Source organism: Dermacentor andersoni, chromosome 10, assembly GCF_023375885.2.
Source record: "Dermacentor andersoni chromosome 10, qqDerAnde1_hic_scaffold, whole genome shotgun sequence".
In the NCBI taxonomy this organism is placed as follows: Eukaryota; Metazoa; Arthropoda; class Arachnida; order Ixodida; family Ixodidae; genus Dermacentor; species Dermacentor andersoni.
The window spans coordinates 135,797,515-135,816,334 of NC_092823.1; the positions used below are offsets into that span (position 1 = coordinate 135,797,515).

The window sequence follows — 18,820 nt, forward strand, 5'->3', positions numbered from 1 at the left end:
AGCAAAGTTCGCAACTAGGGGGTCAGAAAATTTGGTTTTGGGAGTTCATAGTTTTTTGTTTTTTGTTTAACTTAGGTAGGACATTAAACAATGTAACAGCAAGAGCTTGATGGCGCAACCCACCGCCCCGTTCCTAAGAGGACGCTCATAACATTCATCCATATATTCATCCACCATAGAGTTTCTCCCATAGAGTGGTTTCTCCATAGAGAAACTCTATGAGTTTCTCACTACATTAACCGTGAACCCAGCACCATAGAGTTTCTCACTACTGAGAAACTCTGTGCGTGAAACTTGCATTGCTGTTAAACTTTTTAAAGAAAATGCTGTTTTATACATTAAAGCACCAAAGTAACTGGAACGCCAATGCATTTCGTCGGACACTTTGAAAATTAACATCTCGAAACTGGAACTGAAATCGAAACCGTTGTTGGTTGCAGGTATGACGTCATAGTGTTTGCCGAACGAACAGAAAACGGCGATTGTGGGTGGATGCGGCAAAGGGCTCTGTGGTCCGACAGTATTTTATTTCCTCCCTTCGCGCGGCCTGCCGTGACTGCCACGCCTGACTGCATAGCTTGACAGCGCCATCGGCGCTGAACGCAAACACACTTGTCACTTGCGTCATGTGTCACAGCTGACGTTGCCCGGCTCGCGGCGATGCGATGAGGGCGACGACGAAGAGACGGCCACTGCGGCCACTGATTCCTTTCACGAGGGGAGCAGTCCGCTTCCACAGGAGCTTTTTTCTTCTTCCTCAAACGCTACCTGGCACGCCCTTGTCGCGATTAGAAAACGGCGCACATCTGTGATTCATGTTGATACAACCGAATGTCCAATCCGCCGCGACCAAAACCGCAGAGCATGGCGTGTACGAAGCGATTGCTGGCTGTCCTCGTGTTTTTTGTGCTCGCGTTACTATATGTGGCGAGCATCGACGATTCGTCCCAGCAAGAACAGATGTGGCCTGCCGAAGTTTACGACGCCTCGGCGGACACTGTACCCAACGACGAACACCGCCACCTCATGTACTTCGTTCAGGTCGGTTCCCTCAATTGGGCGTCGGCTGACTGGTGTTGCAGAAGTCGCGTGGCGCAGTAGTGCTGAACTTAGCGTCACAAGTTGGTGGCTAGGCGGGATTACAGTTATTCAATCGTGTTTTTTACTAATTGTAACAACGTGTCATTATTTCGCATTATTGGCGGCGCCTCCAGCACACCAAAGCACCAACGGGGACACCAAAGCTAGAACCCGGACTGGTCCGTGGGTTTGGGCGCGCCGAGGCCTGAGCATGCCAGGGCTGTATAAGATCAGTCAACTTTTTATGCGAACACCCCCTGGCACGATTCAGCCTCCGCGGCTCCAAACCACGGGCCGCCCTGCTTCCAGCTTTCATCCCCCCGCACCCCTTGGATGCCCTGGAGATCCTGCGCCGCCTCCCTTAGTATAATCTCAGGTGCTCTTCTGAGGCCTCCGTTTGCCGGTTACATGTGCCTTCCTGGGGCAGTGCTTGTAAAAAATCATATCTATCGTCGCGACGAAAAAAGCGGCCCGCGACTTATACAGAACCTTGTCCTCAATATCGACGTACTTTTGTTATCCGTACATAGATAAGAAGGTCCGTAGCTTGTACGGATTTTGCCATTGAACATTTCACGGACGGCTTATTGTCCACAAATGTCGTCCGTTCCCGGTACATAATAAGAGCTCCGAAATGTGCACGCTCTTGTTCAATTCAATATACACCGCATGAGAAAAATACCTGCATATACTGTCAGCAATGGCCTGGACAAGTTATGTGTTGAATCTTGACTGATGGCTTTGAAGCCTGAGGCTTATTACTTCCGAATAAATCCTGTGCTGCCTTTACATTATTTCCATCTTATGCAGGTCACTGACACGCATCTAAGTGGCTCCGTACCGCAGCGTGCAGTGCAATTGAAGGAATTCATTGCTGAAACCATAATGAAAATCATCAAGCCACCTGTTATAGTAATGACAGGTGAGTCTCCTCAGTCCTGTACAACTCTACAAAGAAGTGTGGCTGGGAATTGGTCGGCATTCAATGCACTCTGCAAACTTTAAATCATTAATTGTGTCATGACAGTGTGATATTGTTTCCCACAGGTGACATAGTAGACTCTCTGGGTGCTCGTTTCCTGGACTCTGGTCAGATGCGCGAGGAGTGGCAACAATACTGGCGAGCCATCTATGAAACCGGTGTTACACGCAAGCATATCTGGTTGGATATTCGAGGAAATCATGGTGTGTGCTATTGTAACACTGATGTGCTCTTCACAGAGACTGAACCAGAAATAAATTTGGCAGATTTCATGCATACTGGGAAATTGGCGTTAAGTAAAGCTTTCTTTATGTTTGCGCAAATGTTTAAGCTAATTTTATGCAAACATAACTTTAATGATACAAATGTTTGCAGAACATGTTGCAAAGAAAGCATCGCTTTAAAGGATAAATGTCATTATTTTCATAAGTGCGAGCGCAGGTTTTCCTTTCACATATCATCTTTCTTTCCAGATAATCTGAATCTTGCTTCTGTGGAACACGAGCACAACTTTTACAGGTAAAGTGCTTCTTTGTTGCTGCTGTTGCTGCATCATATTTGTAAAGCTGCCACGGCTTTCATGTTTATACAGCTCAGTTGTTACCCCTTATGTTCGCATGTCATCTTGCTACACTTAAACTTCACTTTAATTTCACAGAAACAAAAAAAAAAGGTTCTTTTAATGTCAACTTCACATAACTAAAGTGTGTGTACCATGTGTGCCAAGTGTGTGCCTTTTATCAGGAACCAAATTCAAATGAAACCGAAGGTATGCACTGGGCATTTTATGATTTCAGGCACATTTCGTACAATAAGCTTTATTTTTGCTTTTTGCTTTTTCTTTCTTGCTTGCTTTTTGTTGTCTTTTGTTTTGTACATTCATGTTAGATGTAACCCACACCTGCTTGGGCCACCACAGTGGCCTGCAGTATGTTGAAATAAATAATAAATAAATTTAGTACATGATAATTCAAGTTGTAAACTAACAAACTGTATTTGCTCAGGTTGTGATGTTTTACTGCACAGTTCAAGATTCGTTAATTTTGTGCTTAAATCTTTTTTTACCTCTTCTTGGCAATTTTCATGAAAGAATGTGAAGCCCTAAATCAAGGATTTGCTTCCAGAGGGCAGTAGGATTTAGTGTTCTGTTTTAAACTCAACAATTTTCATTGAGTGGTTCAGCTCATCTCCAATTAGAGCATATTAGCATCACACATGTACAGTTTAATCTTATAATGAAGTTGTATCTGATACTGAATTCTGAATTCGAAATCCCACAAGTAACGCCGGAAGAAGTAAGGAAAGCCTTGGGAGCTATGCAAAGGGGGAAGGCAGCTGGGGAGGATCAGGTAACAGCAGATTTGTTGAAGGACGGTGGGCAGATTGTTCTAGAAAAACTGGCCACCCTGTATACACAATGCCTCATGACCTCGAGCGTACCGGAATCTTGGAAGAACGCTAACATAATCCTAATCCATAAGAAAAGGGACGCCAAAGACTTGAAAAATTATAGACCGATCAGCTTACTGTCCGTTGCCTACAAATTATTTACTAAGGTAATTGCAAATAGAATCAGGAACACCTTAGACTTCCGTCAACCAAAGGACCAGGCAGGATTCCGTAAAGGCTACTCAACAATAGATCATATTCACACTATCAATCAGGTGATAGAGAAATGTGCGGAATATAACCAACCATTATATGTAGCTTTCATTGATTATGAGAAAGCGTTTGATTCAGTCGAAACCTCAGCAGTCATGGAGGCATTGCGGAATCAGGGTGTAGACGAGCCGTACGTAAAAATACTGAAAGGTATCTATAGCGGCTCCACAGCCACTGTAGTCCTCCATAAAGAAAGCAACAAAATCCCTATAAAGAAAGGCGTCAGGCAGGGAGATATGATCTCTCCAATGCTATTCACAGCATGTTTACAGGAGGTATTCAGAGACCTGGATTGGGAAGAATTGGGGATAAGAGTAAATGGAGAATACCTTAGTAACTTGCGCTTCGCTGATGATATTGCCTTGCTTAGTAACTCAGGGGACCAACTGCAATGCATGCTCACTGACCTGGAGAGGCAGAGCAGAAGGGTGGGACTAAAAATTAATCTGCAGAAAACTAAAGTAATGTTTAACAGTCTTGAAAGGGAACAGCAGTTTACGATAGGTAGCGAGGCACTGGAAGTGGTAACGGAATACATCTACTTAGGACAGGTAGTGACTGCTGATCCGGATCATGAGAGTGAAATAATCAGAAGAATAAGAATGGGCTGGGGTGCGTTTGGCAGGCATTCTGAGATCATGAACAGCAAGTTGCCATTATCCCTCAAGAGAAAAGTTTATAACAGCTGTGTCTTACCAGTACTCGCGTACGGGGCAGAAACCTGGAGGCTTACGAAAAGGAAATACCTTAGTAACTTGCGCTTCGCTGATGATATTGCCTTGCTTAGTAACTCTACTTAAATTAGGTTCTACTTAAATTGAGGACGACGCAACGGGCTATGGAAAGAAGAATGATAGGTGTAACATTAAGGGATAAGAAAAGAACAGATTGGGTGAGGGAACAAACGCGCGTTAATGACATCTTAATTGAAATCAAGAAAAAGAAATGGGCATGGGCAGGACATGTAATGAGGAGGGAAGATAACCGATGGTCATTAAGCGTTACGGACTGGATTCCGAGGGAAGGGAAGCGTAGCAGGGGGCGACAGAAAGTTAGGTGGGCAGATGAGATTAGGAAGTTTGGAGGGTCAACATGGCCACAATTAGCACATGACCGGGGCAGTTGGAGAAGTATGGGAGAGGCCTTTGCCCTGCAGTGGGCGTAACCAGGCTGATGATGATGATGATGATGATGATGTATCTGATACAAATATACCTTCATTATATCGACTTAAGTTTTAAGCACATAATTATTACATGCTGATATTTGTCAGAAACATTTTACTTTATCTCCTATTAGAAAGCTTTATTATAGCACAAAACGTTTGCATCAGTGTTGTGTGATACAATGCTAATGCTAAGATAGGCAGCACTGTGCTGGCACAAATTGGTCTTTTAGAATAGCAGAACGGAGTGAAAAGCTAAAGCAAACATATACAATGCCATCTAGATGTAAAAACACAAAGTACTGGCAAGCCAAATCTGTACAAAATATCGAGCTAATCCAATGCTAAATCCGCAAGTGTGTCACTAAGTGAAGCTGATCCAAAGCACTGACCGCACAAATAACTTTATTTTGTCACAGAAAATGTGGCACATTTAGGCTTGACTTGTAGCCAAATCCCTTAAAATGAGTGAATGAACAAAAAACTACATGCAGGCTTTGGCACCATTTTGACGCAGCTACAGCAAACATGAGCAAACTCTCGTTAAGCCTACTGCACTGTTAATTGAGAATGTGTCTCAAGAACAGCGCCCATTTGTCACCTGTACGCCATTGCCAAAGCATCATTACACAAATCTAAAGCAAATATGCGCATTAGTGGGGGACGCATGAGTGAAGGCCGATGGCTTGATGATCCCAAGCGGGCAGCTCTCGCTTTGATACGTACCACCATGCAGCCCTACATAACGCTCCCCTTGGCTGCGGGAGCGTTTAACCCTAAATCCCATATAGCATACGTACGTAACAGTCCCAACTCCGTTTTTGTACAGCTGCTTGCTCAGTACGGAGCATGTGATGCTGACGCTAACTTCTTTCGTTTAGTGTTATGGGCTATACTAAAACTCTATTATATTTGTTATGTGTTCTTGATATTGAGGTCTTGGGTGTATTTGAATAGTTCAGAAAAACTGGTGTTGTCCCCGACATAAAGCTTCCTTTTAAGGTGAAGTTTTACGGTATTGTAGGCTTAAACCATAGACTGTGTCGTGCAATTGTTCAGCTTGCGTAACTCTTGTTGGAAGCGATTGTTGTGTGTTAGTGAGTGACAGTGCGCGAAGCCAGTGTCATAGATAAAGGGAGCGGTGCGGTGAAGACAACTTAACATCGAGAGTGAATGGGGGGGGGGGGTGCAAGAAGCCGGCGACAAAGAAGCGACGCGCCGTCAAAACAAATTACTAAGAAGAAAGGAACCATGAAGGGCCATACACGATGGGTGACGTAGAAGAAAATGAAGGAAAAAGAGATGAGGGAGAGACCCTAGAACGGCAGAGTGGTGTTCAGACGCAATTGAGCACCGAAAAAGTCAGCGTCCGCCTGGAGCGGGAGTAAGCTGTCGAGCCGTGGGCCCGAGCTTCCAAACTCCTACCGGCAGAACCTGGAGTGCCTAGCCTCCGTAGCTAGGACAAGGTCCCACCGCGTGACTGGAGTGAGCTGTTGAGCCACGAGCTCGAGCTTCCAGATTCCCACAGGCAGAACCTGGACTGCCGAACATCCTGAGCCAGTACAAGGACCCATCGCGTGACAACCTGGAGTTTGCTCAAGGTGCGACTAGTGCCTTCCGTTGGCGGACTGCTCAGTGCTCTTCAACTACGCGACCATGTGCCAGAACTGTTGGTGAGCCGCACCCCGATCTGTCTACTGTCCTTGTGTATTTGGACACACCTAACAACTATAGGATTAAGATAGCGGTTACTTTGATTACTGAGAACTGCGTTTGTTATAAGCAGTGTAGAGTGCTCTTTATCCTTTAGTTTTTTTTTTCTATCCTTTTTTTATGTGTGTTTTCTTTCCACTTTCTATATGTAAATATATATTCTTCTTTGACTTCTGAAATCAAACGCTCAAGTCCTGTCGGGGACGCCAATTTGTCACGGTTTGGTTATGAAAAGCGACTTAAAAATAATATCGCTGTCTGTTTTCTGTTCAAATGAAGGATGAGAGCGTTTAATTTCAGAAGTGACAGAAGAATATATATTTACATATAGAAAGTGGAAAGAAAATGCACATAAACAAAGGATAGAAAAAAAAAGGATAAAGAGCACTCTACACTACTTATAACAAACACAGTTCTCATTAATCAAAGTCATCGCTATCCTAATCCTATAGTTGTTAGGTGTGTCCGAATACACATGGACAGTAGATGGAGAGCAGAGTGCGGCTCACCAACAGTTCTGGCACATGGTAGTGTAGGTGAAGAGTGCCAAGCCGTCATTGACGGAAGGCACTGGTCGCTCCTTGAGCTAACTCCAGGTTGTCACGCGATGGGACCTTGTACTGGCTCAGAAGGTTAGGCACTCCAGGTTCGGCCTGTGGAAATCTGGAAGCTCGAGCTCATGGCCCAACAGCTCACTCCAGTCACGCAATGGGACCTTTTCCTAGCTACAGAGGCTAGGCAGTCCAGGTTCTGCCGGTAGGCGTTTGAAAGCTCGGGCCCATGGCCCCGACGGCTTACTCTCGCTCCCGGCGGACGCTGACATCTTCGGCGCTCACTTGCGTCTGAACACCACCACGCCATTCTAGGGTCTCTCCCTCATCTCTTTTTCCTTCATTTTCTTCTACGTCACCCATTGTGTATGGCCCTTAATGGTTCCTTTCTTCTTAGTATTTTTGTTTTGGCGGCGCGTCAGATATCACGCGCGTCACTTCTTTGTCGTTGGCTTCTTGCACCCACACATTCACTCTAGATGTTAAGCTGCCTTCGATGCACCGCTCCCTTAATCTACGACACTGGCTTTGCACACTGTCACTCACTAACACACAACAGTGATAGAGAGCAAACGAAAGGACTGATTGATTCGCTGTGTGCAGGGTGTACTCTGTGCAAGGACGGCAACATTTGCATTCGTATTCCTACACCCACCATGATGGTGGTGATCGCTACACATTTATTGGCATTGATACCTGCACTGATCCCGGTGTCAAGCGACCGTTCAACTTCATCGGCTCTCTGCCCCAGGTGAGAGCTGCTGGCGCACTCAACTGTGAACTTGGACTGTTTCCAACTTATTAGTGGCTGCTCCCCAGTGCTCTCAATTGTTTAAAGTTTCTTTTGGCCCCAGAAGCCTAATTGTTCTGGCAAATTGGAATGAAAGAAATGCATTCAAAACACAACAGACAAACTAGAATTTGCAGCTTTTTGAAGCAACTGTAACTGTTTAAGGAAAGAGCTTGATTTTTTGGTGTAGATAAGGGCGTGGCAAGGGAGTGTTCCATGGTCACATGGTTATGATCTGGCTTGGGCATGTGCATGGTTCGAAGAGGCAGTATTGTGTGATCCCAATAAACCAGCTGTTAGTCTGTGTTCGTCCTGTCTTCATCTACCTCGGTGTCTCGTCCCTAGTGCAGTTTAAGTTAAAAAAAAAAATGTGTCTTACCAGCTAGCCTCCCAACACACTCTCCTTGAGAACTGTAACTTACTTTTTAAAAGTTTGAATTTTGGTGAGTCAATCGTAGCCGTGTTTCTCAGCATGTTCTTCTAAACTGCTTTTCTAGTTGTGACCAGTTCTTGAACTGCTGAGTACATAAAAAGGAGCTGTGTAGAAATTTATTGGTACAGGTTTGTCCCTTCATTTACTATTAATGCAGCATCTTAAACACTGGTTTTGACTTTGAAAGGTATGCTAAAGAGGTTGAGCTGTATTAGTTAACTAACCTTCTGCAATACCTAGAAAAGAGTCACCCTTACTGTGAGAGGAAGCTTGGTAAGCGAGAAAAGATGCATGAACAAAAGACATTTGGTGACAGTGCCTTGAAGTGCCTGCACAAGCTTGCCACACAAGATAGGGGATTCTTACAGAATCTGCTGGGGTCTGGTTAATTTTTTATTGGTAAATATCGACTACATTATATTCTAAAACAGCCACAGGCTGAACTTGGCAAATTTCAAGAATTCTTATAGAGCTACAGCAGCCAAAAGATGAAGAAATTCTTTGAAATCCATGATGTCACCCTGACATACAGCTGCTAGTGTTTCTGCATGAAACTTAAAAGGAAAAACAGAACTTTCACCTTCATTTTCTTTCATAGTAATCAACTTATCGTGGGATTAATGAAAACAGGGTTTAGAAAGTATACATTTATTAGTCTAAGCTGATTGAGTGTTTCTTTTTAGTGCCCCTTTAAATAAGTGGCATTGTAGCTCAACCTTAGTGGTGACCATGCAATCAGGACAACAAAATAAAGACTTTCACGTACATGGGAAACAAATCATGCATGAAATATGCAGGGCAACCTGTGTGTGACTAGCCATTTGAATTCTCATATGCAGCATGTTCATTTTATGCTTATGAAAGCGCAGTCACTCTGAGGAAATCAATTGTTGCAGTGGAGCATATTTTGTTCATTTTGGCATGCATGGCTTGCTGCTATTAATTCTGCTTTCCATTTCGAAATTGTTTGTTTGTTTAGTTGGCCTTACTTCTCTTGATGTCCTTCTCTCATGTCCTTTTCCCTGTGTCAGTCTGATTCTTAGAACAAAATGAATGCACATTTAATGACTGAGAATGCAGCCCAAATAAATGCACACCCACTAGACAATGAAAGGCAGAAGCACTATGTTTTACTGCATGTTGCTTTTGTTTTGGGCGGTTCTTCACAGCAGTAGTGACCAATAGCTATGAAATTTTGGACCACATAAAAAGCCTTGTTTAAGAGCAGCTGCCGCACAAAATCTTATGTTTGAACTACAAAGGGATGAATCACAAAAAGCTGGTAAAAGAGACGTTTTTAAAAAGACGTTATCATTACCGCCCACTGGAGATAACACTGAACCCAGAACATTGAGAACCAGCACAGCTCCTCGACATAGGGTGAGAAACGAGGTGGCATCAGTGGTAGGCTTAAAAATCTTTGAGGCCATGATCTGGGATTGGCTTCATATCCTCTAAAGCTTGATTCACATGACAAAATGGATGACCAGTCTTCGTGGACGAGCATGACTGGGCTCAGTGCTGCTGAATCGCTTTGTGCAAAAGTAAGCAGCTGTTGAGCTGCTTGGTAGTACGATTCATTGCAGCTCAGACATGTTACACTTATCCAAGGATTGATTAGGCCAACTGTCCCATCGTGTGTATCCAGCTTAACCAGCTGCATAGTTTGTCTGCTGAAAGGGACACTAAAGGAAAATGTTGACTCAAGCTAAAGTGATAGATTAGTGCTCGAGAATCTATAAGGCGTTTTTTATTGTTGACGTACAAACACAAAAAATACATGGAACCCTAGCCATACAGCTTCACTGCAGAAGACACAGAACAGCAGCAACATAATGAAATAAACTTTGTAGTAAAACTATAAAAAGAAAAAAGAGATAAGCTTGTTGAACAGGCAGTAAGGGTTAAAATGTGCATGTTAAGAATGTGCATGCGTCACGTATCCGATGATGTTATTGTGGCATGGATACATTAAATATCTGCGACACTGTCATGTGTACATTGTTCTGATTATTTACTAGTGACCGTTTGCACGTGATTATCCCTGTTATTGAGTTATTTATTGCTAACACAAGAGATACTTCTTGTATCCCTAATTTCTTGAGCATTGTCAATTCTGTAGCAATACAAACGTTTCCAATTGTATTGCCTGCATGATGCAAATGGTGTTTTACATTCTCAAATGTATGTGAGAACCAACAATTACTCTGGAATTCGCGGTGAGACATTTATAAATATGTCTAAATAGTGGGCGGAATCAGCCTCTTGGGGTAAAATTTGACAACCGACGACTTTGATCGCTGTTTTCATTGTGATTTGAATGGTGCATGTTTTTGTGGGCATAAGTCCGAAATAGTGGACAGATCTGCCTCTTGGGACAAAATTTGACCATCGACTACGACTTTGATAACTGTTATCCTTGCGATTTTAATGGTGCTTGTTTTTGTGGACATAAGTTTGTTGTGAAAGATGACATGTTGACATCAAACATTCTCTTTATTACCACGCTCCGTGACTCTTTCCCCACGCTGTGCACATTCGGTCCATCTGCGCACACAGCACCACACACACTCTGCGTCACCCATGTCTTCTTTCCCCTCTGGCTGCCGCACTCATGCCATATGGTTCTCTCTGGCAACTACAGTCAGCCGTGCGCGCAGCCTCCGAGAACCATGCCTTGCCTCGCCTCACTTGCAGCTCTCGGTCTGCTTATGCCACCACTCTCTCCTCACAACTCTCACCTCCTCAGTATGTGTAACAGCATGGGAAGAGAGAACCTGTGGTCCATGGTAGAGCACCAACTGGTCTGCGTGGGCAATAGTTTGACGATGTCCCGTAGTAGAGTCACTCAGAACAGTCGCTGTCACTTAACAACTTGGCAACGCGATAAGGTCCACATCGTCATGATGCCAACTTGGCTGAGACACCCATGGCAGCATCACTCGAGGTGTGACTCTCTAAGAGCGCGAGATCACCATCTTTAATAGTCATTGGCTGCTGATGACGGTCGTGACTGGACTTCTGTGCTTGCCAAGCAGCTGCTTGATGTTTCTGAACATACTTGAGGGCCTCTTCAAGGCACTGCTAGAGTTCTACAACAAAAACATGGTGTGCCACTGCAGGAGGCTCCATATCTTCATTGTAGAGGATGGAAAACTGGGTGAGTTGGTATTGGTTCGTGGTAAATAAGCAACAGAGCACTGAAAACGAAGATGGTCTTCCTTTGTCTTCATCTTCAGTGCGCTCTTTCTTATTTGCCATGTATCTTCCTTGTCATCTGCGAGTTCCCATGGTGTGTGGATCTCATGGCCGTAACAGAGCAATGCTGGAGTATATCCAGTGACTTCACTCTCTGCAGTATGCATGGCAAGGGCGATCTCAGGTATGGGCTGGTCCCAGTCCTTGTGGTTGGAGCAGTATGCTCGTAGGCACAGCTTAATGGTGCCATTGGGGCACTCGACCATTCGTATGTCGGTCGGTATCACACAATGTGACGGTCCTTGATGCCCCAGTGTTTTAGGAGGTTTCACCATAAAGGGCTCACAAAGGGGTTCCCATTGTCACTTGTGATGGCCACAGGTGTGCCATGGTAACAGAAAACTGCAACCATACACTCTAAGATTTTCGTACTTGCTGCCACTCACAGAGGGAAGAGCTCTGGAAACAGTGAATTTGTCGATAGCCACCGGCAAGTATTCGTGGCTACGAGATGTAGATGGAAAGAGCCCGATAATATCAACACTCACCTCTTCCATGGGAGCTCTGTCCCACTGACTGTTCATGAGGCTCTCAGGCTTCTGGCATCTAGCTTTTGTATGTAGACAGACAGCATAGCACTGCACATACTTTGATATGTCAGACCGCATGACCAGCCAGATAAACCCTGCTGAGACACATGGTTTTGAAAAATCTGGCATGGCCTGCAGTGGGGGGTGGTGGTGTGCCATCTTCAGCACTAGGAGTCGGAGGTGATCAGATAGCCATGGTACCTTCTTGTTACCTCTTTGCTGAACCAGCAGTCTGCTTGGCTCCAGTTATGTTGTCTCTGCCAGATCATGAACAAGGCGGGGATCAGGGTCTGACCTTGGAATCCCCTGGACCAGTCTTCAGTTTTGAGAGACAGCTGTCAACAGCCTGTTTTGGAATGAGCCGTCCTATGTCACCTAAGGGTGTGGGATCTTCTTCCAAGGTCACTGCTACTCGCTCAAATGTAATTTTCACTTCAGGATCAGTTTCAGTTTCAGTTTATTATTCTTTAAATACAATGAATTGGTAAGATACAATATAAAGATGTTGAGCAGCAATGGGGAAGAAGTGTCTCATGCGGACTCACTTGGGTGATCTTCACAATGGAGAGGGGCTCTGCTCGAGGCTTCTGCAGGTATTTTTGCCAGTCCCTATCTGTGCTTGATTCGGCAATTGAAGCCCTGCAGTCATAGGACCCAACGCTTGAGCCTGGGCGAAGCTTGGTCGGTGCTAAGACAAGGTCAAGTGGTCACAGTGAATCTCAGACTTGGTAAATTCGAGATAGGCCTTGAACTTGTCCACTGCAAGGCTCTCCCACTCGTGAACAGTGTAATGGCTTGCAGCCTCAGTAAGAACCCTGCTAATGAAGGAAACAGGCTGCAGTCCATCAGGGCCAGCCCGCAGTAGCACAGCTGCATTGCCAGTTCTGCTTGCATCAATTTCAACCATAAAAGGTCGGTTTAGATCTGGAAAGCCCACAACTGCATCCTGAGCTAAGGATTGCTTCAGTGCAGCAAAAGCTTGGCTCTCTGCCCACTACCCCGGCTCATTCTTCTTCAGTAGGAGGTTGCGGGATCGAATCCCGGCTGCGGTGGCCGCATTTCGATGGGGGCGAAATGCAATAATGCCCATGTACTGTGCATTGGGTGCACGTTAAAGAACCCCAGGTGGTCAAAATTATTTGGGAGTCCCACTCTACGGTGTGCCTCATAATCAGGTCATGGTTTTGGCACATAAAACCCCCGAAGTAAAATAAACTATGTATTATTTTTCAAAAGTTCCTTGAGTGGATGTACTGTTAGTGAAAAGTGTAATAGCCAGCAAGCCCCAGGAAGTCTTGCATCTGCTTAATTGTGCTGGGTCTTAAGTAACCTAGCACTGCACGCACCTTTTCTTCATCTGGTCCACACTGCCCAGGTGAGATTATGTGGCCCGTGAACTTCAGGGACTAACGTCACACCTGTATTTTGTCCTGGTTAATCGTAAGGCCAGCACTTTCAATATATTGCAGTACTTCCCTCACCTGCTCAACGTCACTCTCAAGTGTCTTCGAGTAGACTAGAATATCATCTAAAAATGCCGTAGCGAAGTGATTATTGATTCCCACAAGGTCCATCAAGGTTAGAAAAGTCGCCGAGCCACCTGCCACCCCCAAGGGCATCCTGACGAACTCTAATGTACCCTGATGGCAGACAAAGGCCATTTTCATAATGTTCGCTTCGTAAACAGGAATCCGAAAAAAACAGAGATGGAAGCTTGAGAACCACTGAGCTTGGCCAAGTTGTGCTAGCAGCCAGTTCTTTGAAGGCATTGGGTAGGCAGGCACCTTGGTTTGTGCATTCAACGGTTGGCTGTCTACAGCAAGTCGGTAGCCTTCAGACTTCCTCGCAACGAGCATTGGGGTGCTTGTCCAAGGGCTGCTGCTTTGCCTTACAAGACCCTGCTCTAGGAGGTCATGTACGCAGCCTTCAATTATTTTCTGCTTTTTAGCATTCACTGGGCGTAGCTTCCACCTCACAGGTGCACTACCCCCTGTGTCTATGCAGTGCTGAGCGAGGGTGGTACACCTAGGAATTGTAGTGAACAAAGGGCTGAAGTCGTCAAGCACTTCCTTCGTGCTTGTTGTAGTTTTGTTGCTGCAGTGTGGTGCTTGTCCTCTTCAGTTGGAATACTATTCCTATGTGAGTGGCTGCAAGAACCTCTTCTAAGAAGGTGTGCAAGTGGTAACTTTCCATCTTCCTCTATTGCAAGCACTGCGGCTGGACCCTTGTTGCGTTTAGCTAACAGCACAATGCATAACAGGTCAGTGCCAATAGTCTAACCGCCTAGTGCTACATATATAGAGATGCCTGTTGCACTCAAAAAGTCCCCGCCGAGAAAAGTGTATCGATGTAGGTCTGGTACACACAGGGAACGCTGGTTGTGGCTGCTCGCATCCCACTGCATCTTCCACTTTAGGGATTTGGTAGACAGAAACCAACCTTTTGTCAGGTGGAGTGCACACACCTGTGTCATGAGCTTGGCACCAGTCTCCTCTGCTGCCTTTGCCCCCGGCATTCCAATTGAGCTCACTCTTGAGCCTGTATCCAATAGGGCTTGGAACGCAGTCTTCCCAATCCGCATCTCCAGGAGGTGCTCCTTCCTGCCGGCAAAAACCACTACCTGCAGCGCAGTCACGTAGGTGCTCACTGGTATGGCACCTCTTGTTTCCTGAACACTGTGGTCAGATATCCTTGATTTCGTTGCATTCGTAGCAGCAGCAGAGCAGGCTGGTACGCCGACCTGTGGCGCATTCGTAAGCTATGTGACCCACACCTCCACAGCGATGGCAGGTAAATCCCCCGGAGTCGCGGTGTTCATATCCCTATGATGGTGCTGCGAGAGGTGTCCTTATAGCATGAGTGATCAGTCCATACAGCTGGTGTCGATGGTATGATGACTGTATCACTGCGGGATGCAACAGCCAATAGGGTGCCACCGGCGGAAACTGCAACAGCCGCAGCCGTCTAGAATTTGAGTCGCCTTCCAGCCAGGCCAGTCACATTCACAGCTGACTGGAAGGTGAGGTCCCTCACCACTTGAGCTGTTGGAGGTAGTGGCAGCTTGCACTGCAACCACCTGCAAGCACACTCCTTGAGGCTGTCAGCTACCTTAGCCAACTTCGCGAGATTGGCAAACTGTTCGCCTTCTGCCAAGTCTTGGAGTTGTGGGTGTGTTTGCCACAGCACGTGGTCAACCTTTTCCGATTCTGGAACTCTCTCCTCATGACTTCACCCAATAAGGAGTCGGATTCTTAAGTCATACTTTTGGTTGTTTGGTTCTTTGTTGTCACAGCACAACATAACAATATTGTGTAATGCTGCGGACAGATGACTACAATCTTAGCAGGTCCTTTGGAAAAATCTGATTCAAAACATGTCACTGTTTTATGATTGTCATCATCATGATGGGGAACACTGATTATGTGGAGATAGTCAACTTGAAAGACAATACTATTAGGAGCAGGCGTGATGCGCGGTACTGTTTAAGCCAGTTGCACACTCTTTGGAGCTGTTTCGTCTGGCCTTACAACCAAGTCCAGAAGATTAAGAAGTACTGTTGCTAGGCAAGATGGTATATACAGTGGAACCCCATTCATACGTTTTTCACTGAACCAGGAAGAAAAAACGTAACAGCCGGGAAAACGCAACAGCGAGAAAAGCTCTGAAAGTGAATGTAAACAGTGCAGCTTTGACTTGAAAACAATTTATTTTCGCAAAGTATGCTTAGGACTTAAAAAAAATTGAAAATGATGGATTGCCGTTTCTTTTGCTCGCTAGAAAGCACCACACGTTTTTCAATAGCCTGAAAGGCTGCATTGCCGTCAGCATCGCTTTGAGGTGTGATGTATATACCTACGGAGGAGCTCCAGAGTGGTGACGGCTTTTCCAATGATTGGATCTGTCAATTCCCTGGAATCTTGTGGCTGGTTATCATCGCATTCAGCGGCTTCAATTGCTACCGAGTTCGCAACCATCTTCGCGATGCTTTGGCACTCCCACATCACGATGGCAGCATCCACGGTGACATAGTCGTCGTATGTGATAGTGTGGCCTTCCAATCATCAGCTGTTCCCAAGTTCACACTTGCTGCTTCTCTGCCTACTGTCTTATAAGCGATGCTGTGCCGCTTCTGGAAACGGTCAATCCAGCCATTTGACGCCGCAAACTTGGTGATGCTCAGCCTGTTGGCTATCTCCATCGCCTTCTTGTGTAAAATGCTGCCGATGAAGTTAACGACGGCAGCATTTGCTTGTTTAAACCCGAGCCTCGTCGAGGTTCCCATACTTGGTGTCACGCGCCTGCTTAGCTTTCGGGCCGAAGAGCACGGCATCCCCTTCTACCTCGGCACGCATTGAGGCAATGCTGTTAAGCGTTGAGGGTGGCAGTGTTTGGCAGTGTTGACCCTTTTTCGTGCTGGCTGCTTGTCGACTACGTTTAGTGCGTCCAGCTTTTCCTCAAGGGAAAGTGCCTTCAGCTTTCACGATGCCATCATGAAGATTGCAGTTTGTGCGACGCAGGTACCCTGAATAATTGCCAGTCAAAACCATTATTATGTGAAGAGTGCAAACAACTTTGGTCATCTGCTGCTACTCTGGCAAAGCTGTACGATGATTGCCTAGCGCCTGGTGAGGGTTGTTGCTATCCTCAATATGCTGACTCTCACCCTACGTAAGTGGCACCTCCATAGACGACCGTTTTGTGGTCATCCGGCAAGCACAGAAGTTATCTAGGAGGCTATGCCCGAACCTGTCCCGGCAACGTGGCGATGTTGGTGCGCGTTGCCTGGGCAGGTTCGAGATACCAGGTTGCAATGCGTCACGCTGGAACTTTTTTACAGCCACAACGTATAACAACAGGGATATTATTAATGCATGAGATCCTATGTGAGTTGCGCCGGGACTGGGCAAAACGATGGGGCAGCTGGAAAAACGCTGCACCAAGGAACGTAAGAGCAGAGTTCTACTGTAGTTATAACTGGGCTGTATGTACATATATTTTGGTCTTTCGTGATATTGTTCAACGCAAAAGTGCTCAACATCTTTTGCAGGCTGAACTGAGCAGCTTGCAGCGCATTCGAGAGGAGACACGGGGAAGCAACATGACCATCTGGTTTGGTCATCACCCAACGCGCAGTGTGTCTTCTGAGGAAATCCACGAGCTGCTCAGGTGTGGCTCACCCACTTGTTGGCTTTGCTCCAGTGAGGCTTGAGTCAGATTTAAAAGTTCATAGTTTGATCATTGTGGCTCACACACTGTGATTATTGGACAGTTGTGGCCGAAGAGCATGAACAAAGGTCAAGGTTTGAAGGGGTACTTTAATGACATTGTTACAAGGAGTATTTAATAGGCAGTAGCTGGTTGGTACAAGTCAAGCTACACAGCACAAAAACAGACTTCCACCTAGCTTGAGCCTTCCGTCATGCCCTCATCACTGTCTTCATTGCTCAACCATGACAAAAACCCTGGCGGATGGAGCACCGTCTTCACCAGTACGGTGCTTCATCCCTCAGGGTTCATTTCATGGACAGCGTATTGCAGTTCTAAAGTTTGAGGCAGGAAACATGCACATTGTCACTTTGTGGTGTGGTAGTCGATGACATGGGTCTTGGCAGAGATATTTCATAGGTGACAGATGTTATTTGGCACAGGACTCGATAGGGCACAACATAGCGCGACAGGAGCTTCTTGCAAAGGCCAACACGATGAGATGGAGCCAGAGCAGGATGAGAGAGCCCCAAGGAAAGCAGGCATCTCTGTGTTGATGATCATAAAGGGACTTTTGTTCAACCTGCGATGAAGAAAGCCAATCGCGAGCTACCGTGCATGTGATGGCCACACGGGCGATGGCATCATGAGCATATGAAGTGGTTGACGCTAAATTACGCAGAAGCATGGTGCCAAAGTACAAAAGGGGGTCATGGCCAAACAGAAGATAAAAGAGCGAGTAGCCGGCCATTTCATGATAGGATGAATTGTAGGCGAAGGTGACAAATGGCAGAGCAGTGTCCCAATCACTGTGATCGTCAGAAACGTTCATGGAGAGCATGTTGGTCAGTGTACGGTTGAGGTGCTTGGTAAGGCCATTAGTCTGGGCATGATAGGAAGTGGCAAATTTGTGATGAGCAGCACATTAGCAGAGAAGATCTTCAACCATGCAAAACAAAAAGCAGCAGCCGCGGTCTGTGAGTAGCTGACAAGGCACACTATGCTGAAGGATGATGTTGTAGAGCATGAAATCAGCGACATTAGTCGCGCAGCTGGTGGCCAGTGCTTGAGTGATCGCGTATCGCATGGTGTAATCCCTAGGGACCACAACCCATTTGTTTCCTGTAGTCGATGTGGGGATGGTGGGGAAGGAGCCTAGCAACTCCAACCCTACGTGATAAAATGGCTCGATAGGGACTTCAATTGGCTGAAGGCGACCAGCAGAGGGTGTCATAGGCTTCTTCTGACGCTGGCACCAGTCACAATTTGTAACATATTGGTGAATGAAACGATAAAGGCCTCACCAGAAAAAAACTGTCTTATGAGGTCATAGGTTCTGGAGACTCCCAAGTATCCCGTGGTTGGAGGATCATGAAGTTGCGTGAGGACATCCCTGCCCAGATGATGTGGGACGACTAGAAGTTGCGTGCCGTCAGAGTGCATGTTGCACC

At 45.9% G+C, this 18,820-nt stretch overlaps 1 protein-coding gene across 3 annotated transcripts in view; it reads left to right on the top strand.

The window, feature by feature from the left end:
• Positions 1–476: 476 nt before the first annotated feature.
• LOC126545153 (transmembrane protein 62-like) overlaps positions 477–18,820 on the top strand; it is a 97,555-nt gene continuing 79,211 nt past the window's right edge. For all 3 annotated transcript variants that reach the window (XM_055078278.1, XM_055078279.2, XM_050192913.2), the window contains exons 1-6: positions 477–1,041; positions 1,891–2,002; positions 2,128–2,265; positions 2,536–2,581; positions 7,757–7,904; positions 17,212–17,330. In XM_055078278.1, coding sequence (XP_054934253.1) covers positions 832–1,041; positions 1,891–2,002; positions 2,128–2,265; positions 2,536–2,581; positions 7,757–7,904; positions 17,212–17,330 — 773 coding nt within the window. In that variant the 5' untranslated portion in view covers positions 477–831. The remainder of the gene's footprint in view (positions 1,042–1,890; positions 2,003–2,127; positions 2,266–2,535; positions 2,582–7,756; positions 7,905–17,211; positions 17,331–18,820) is intronic.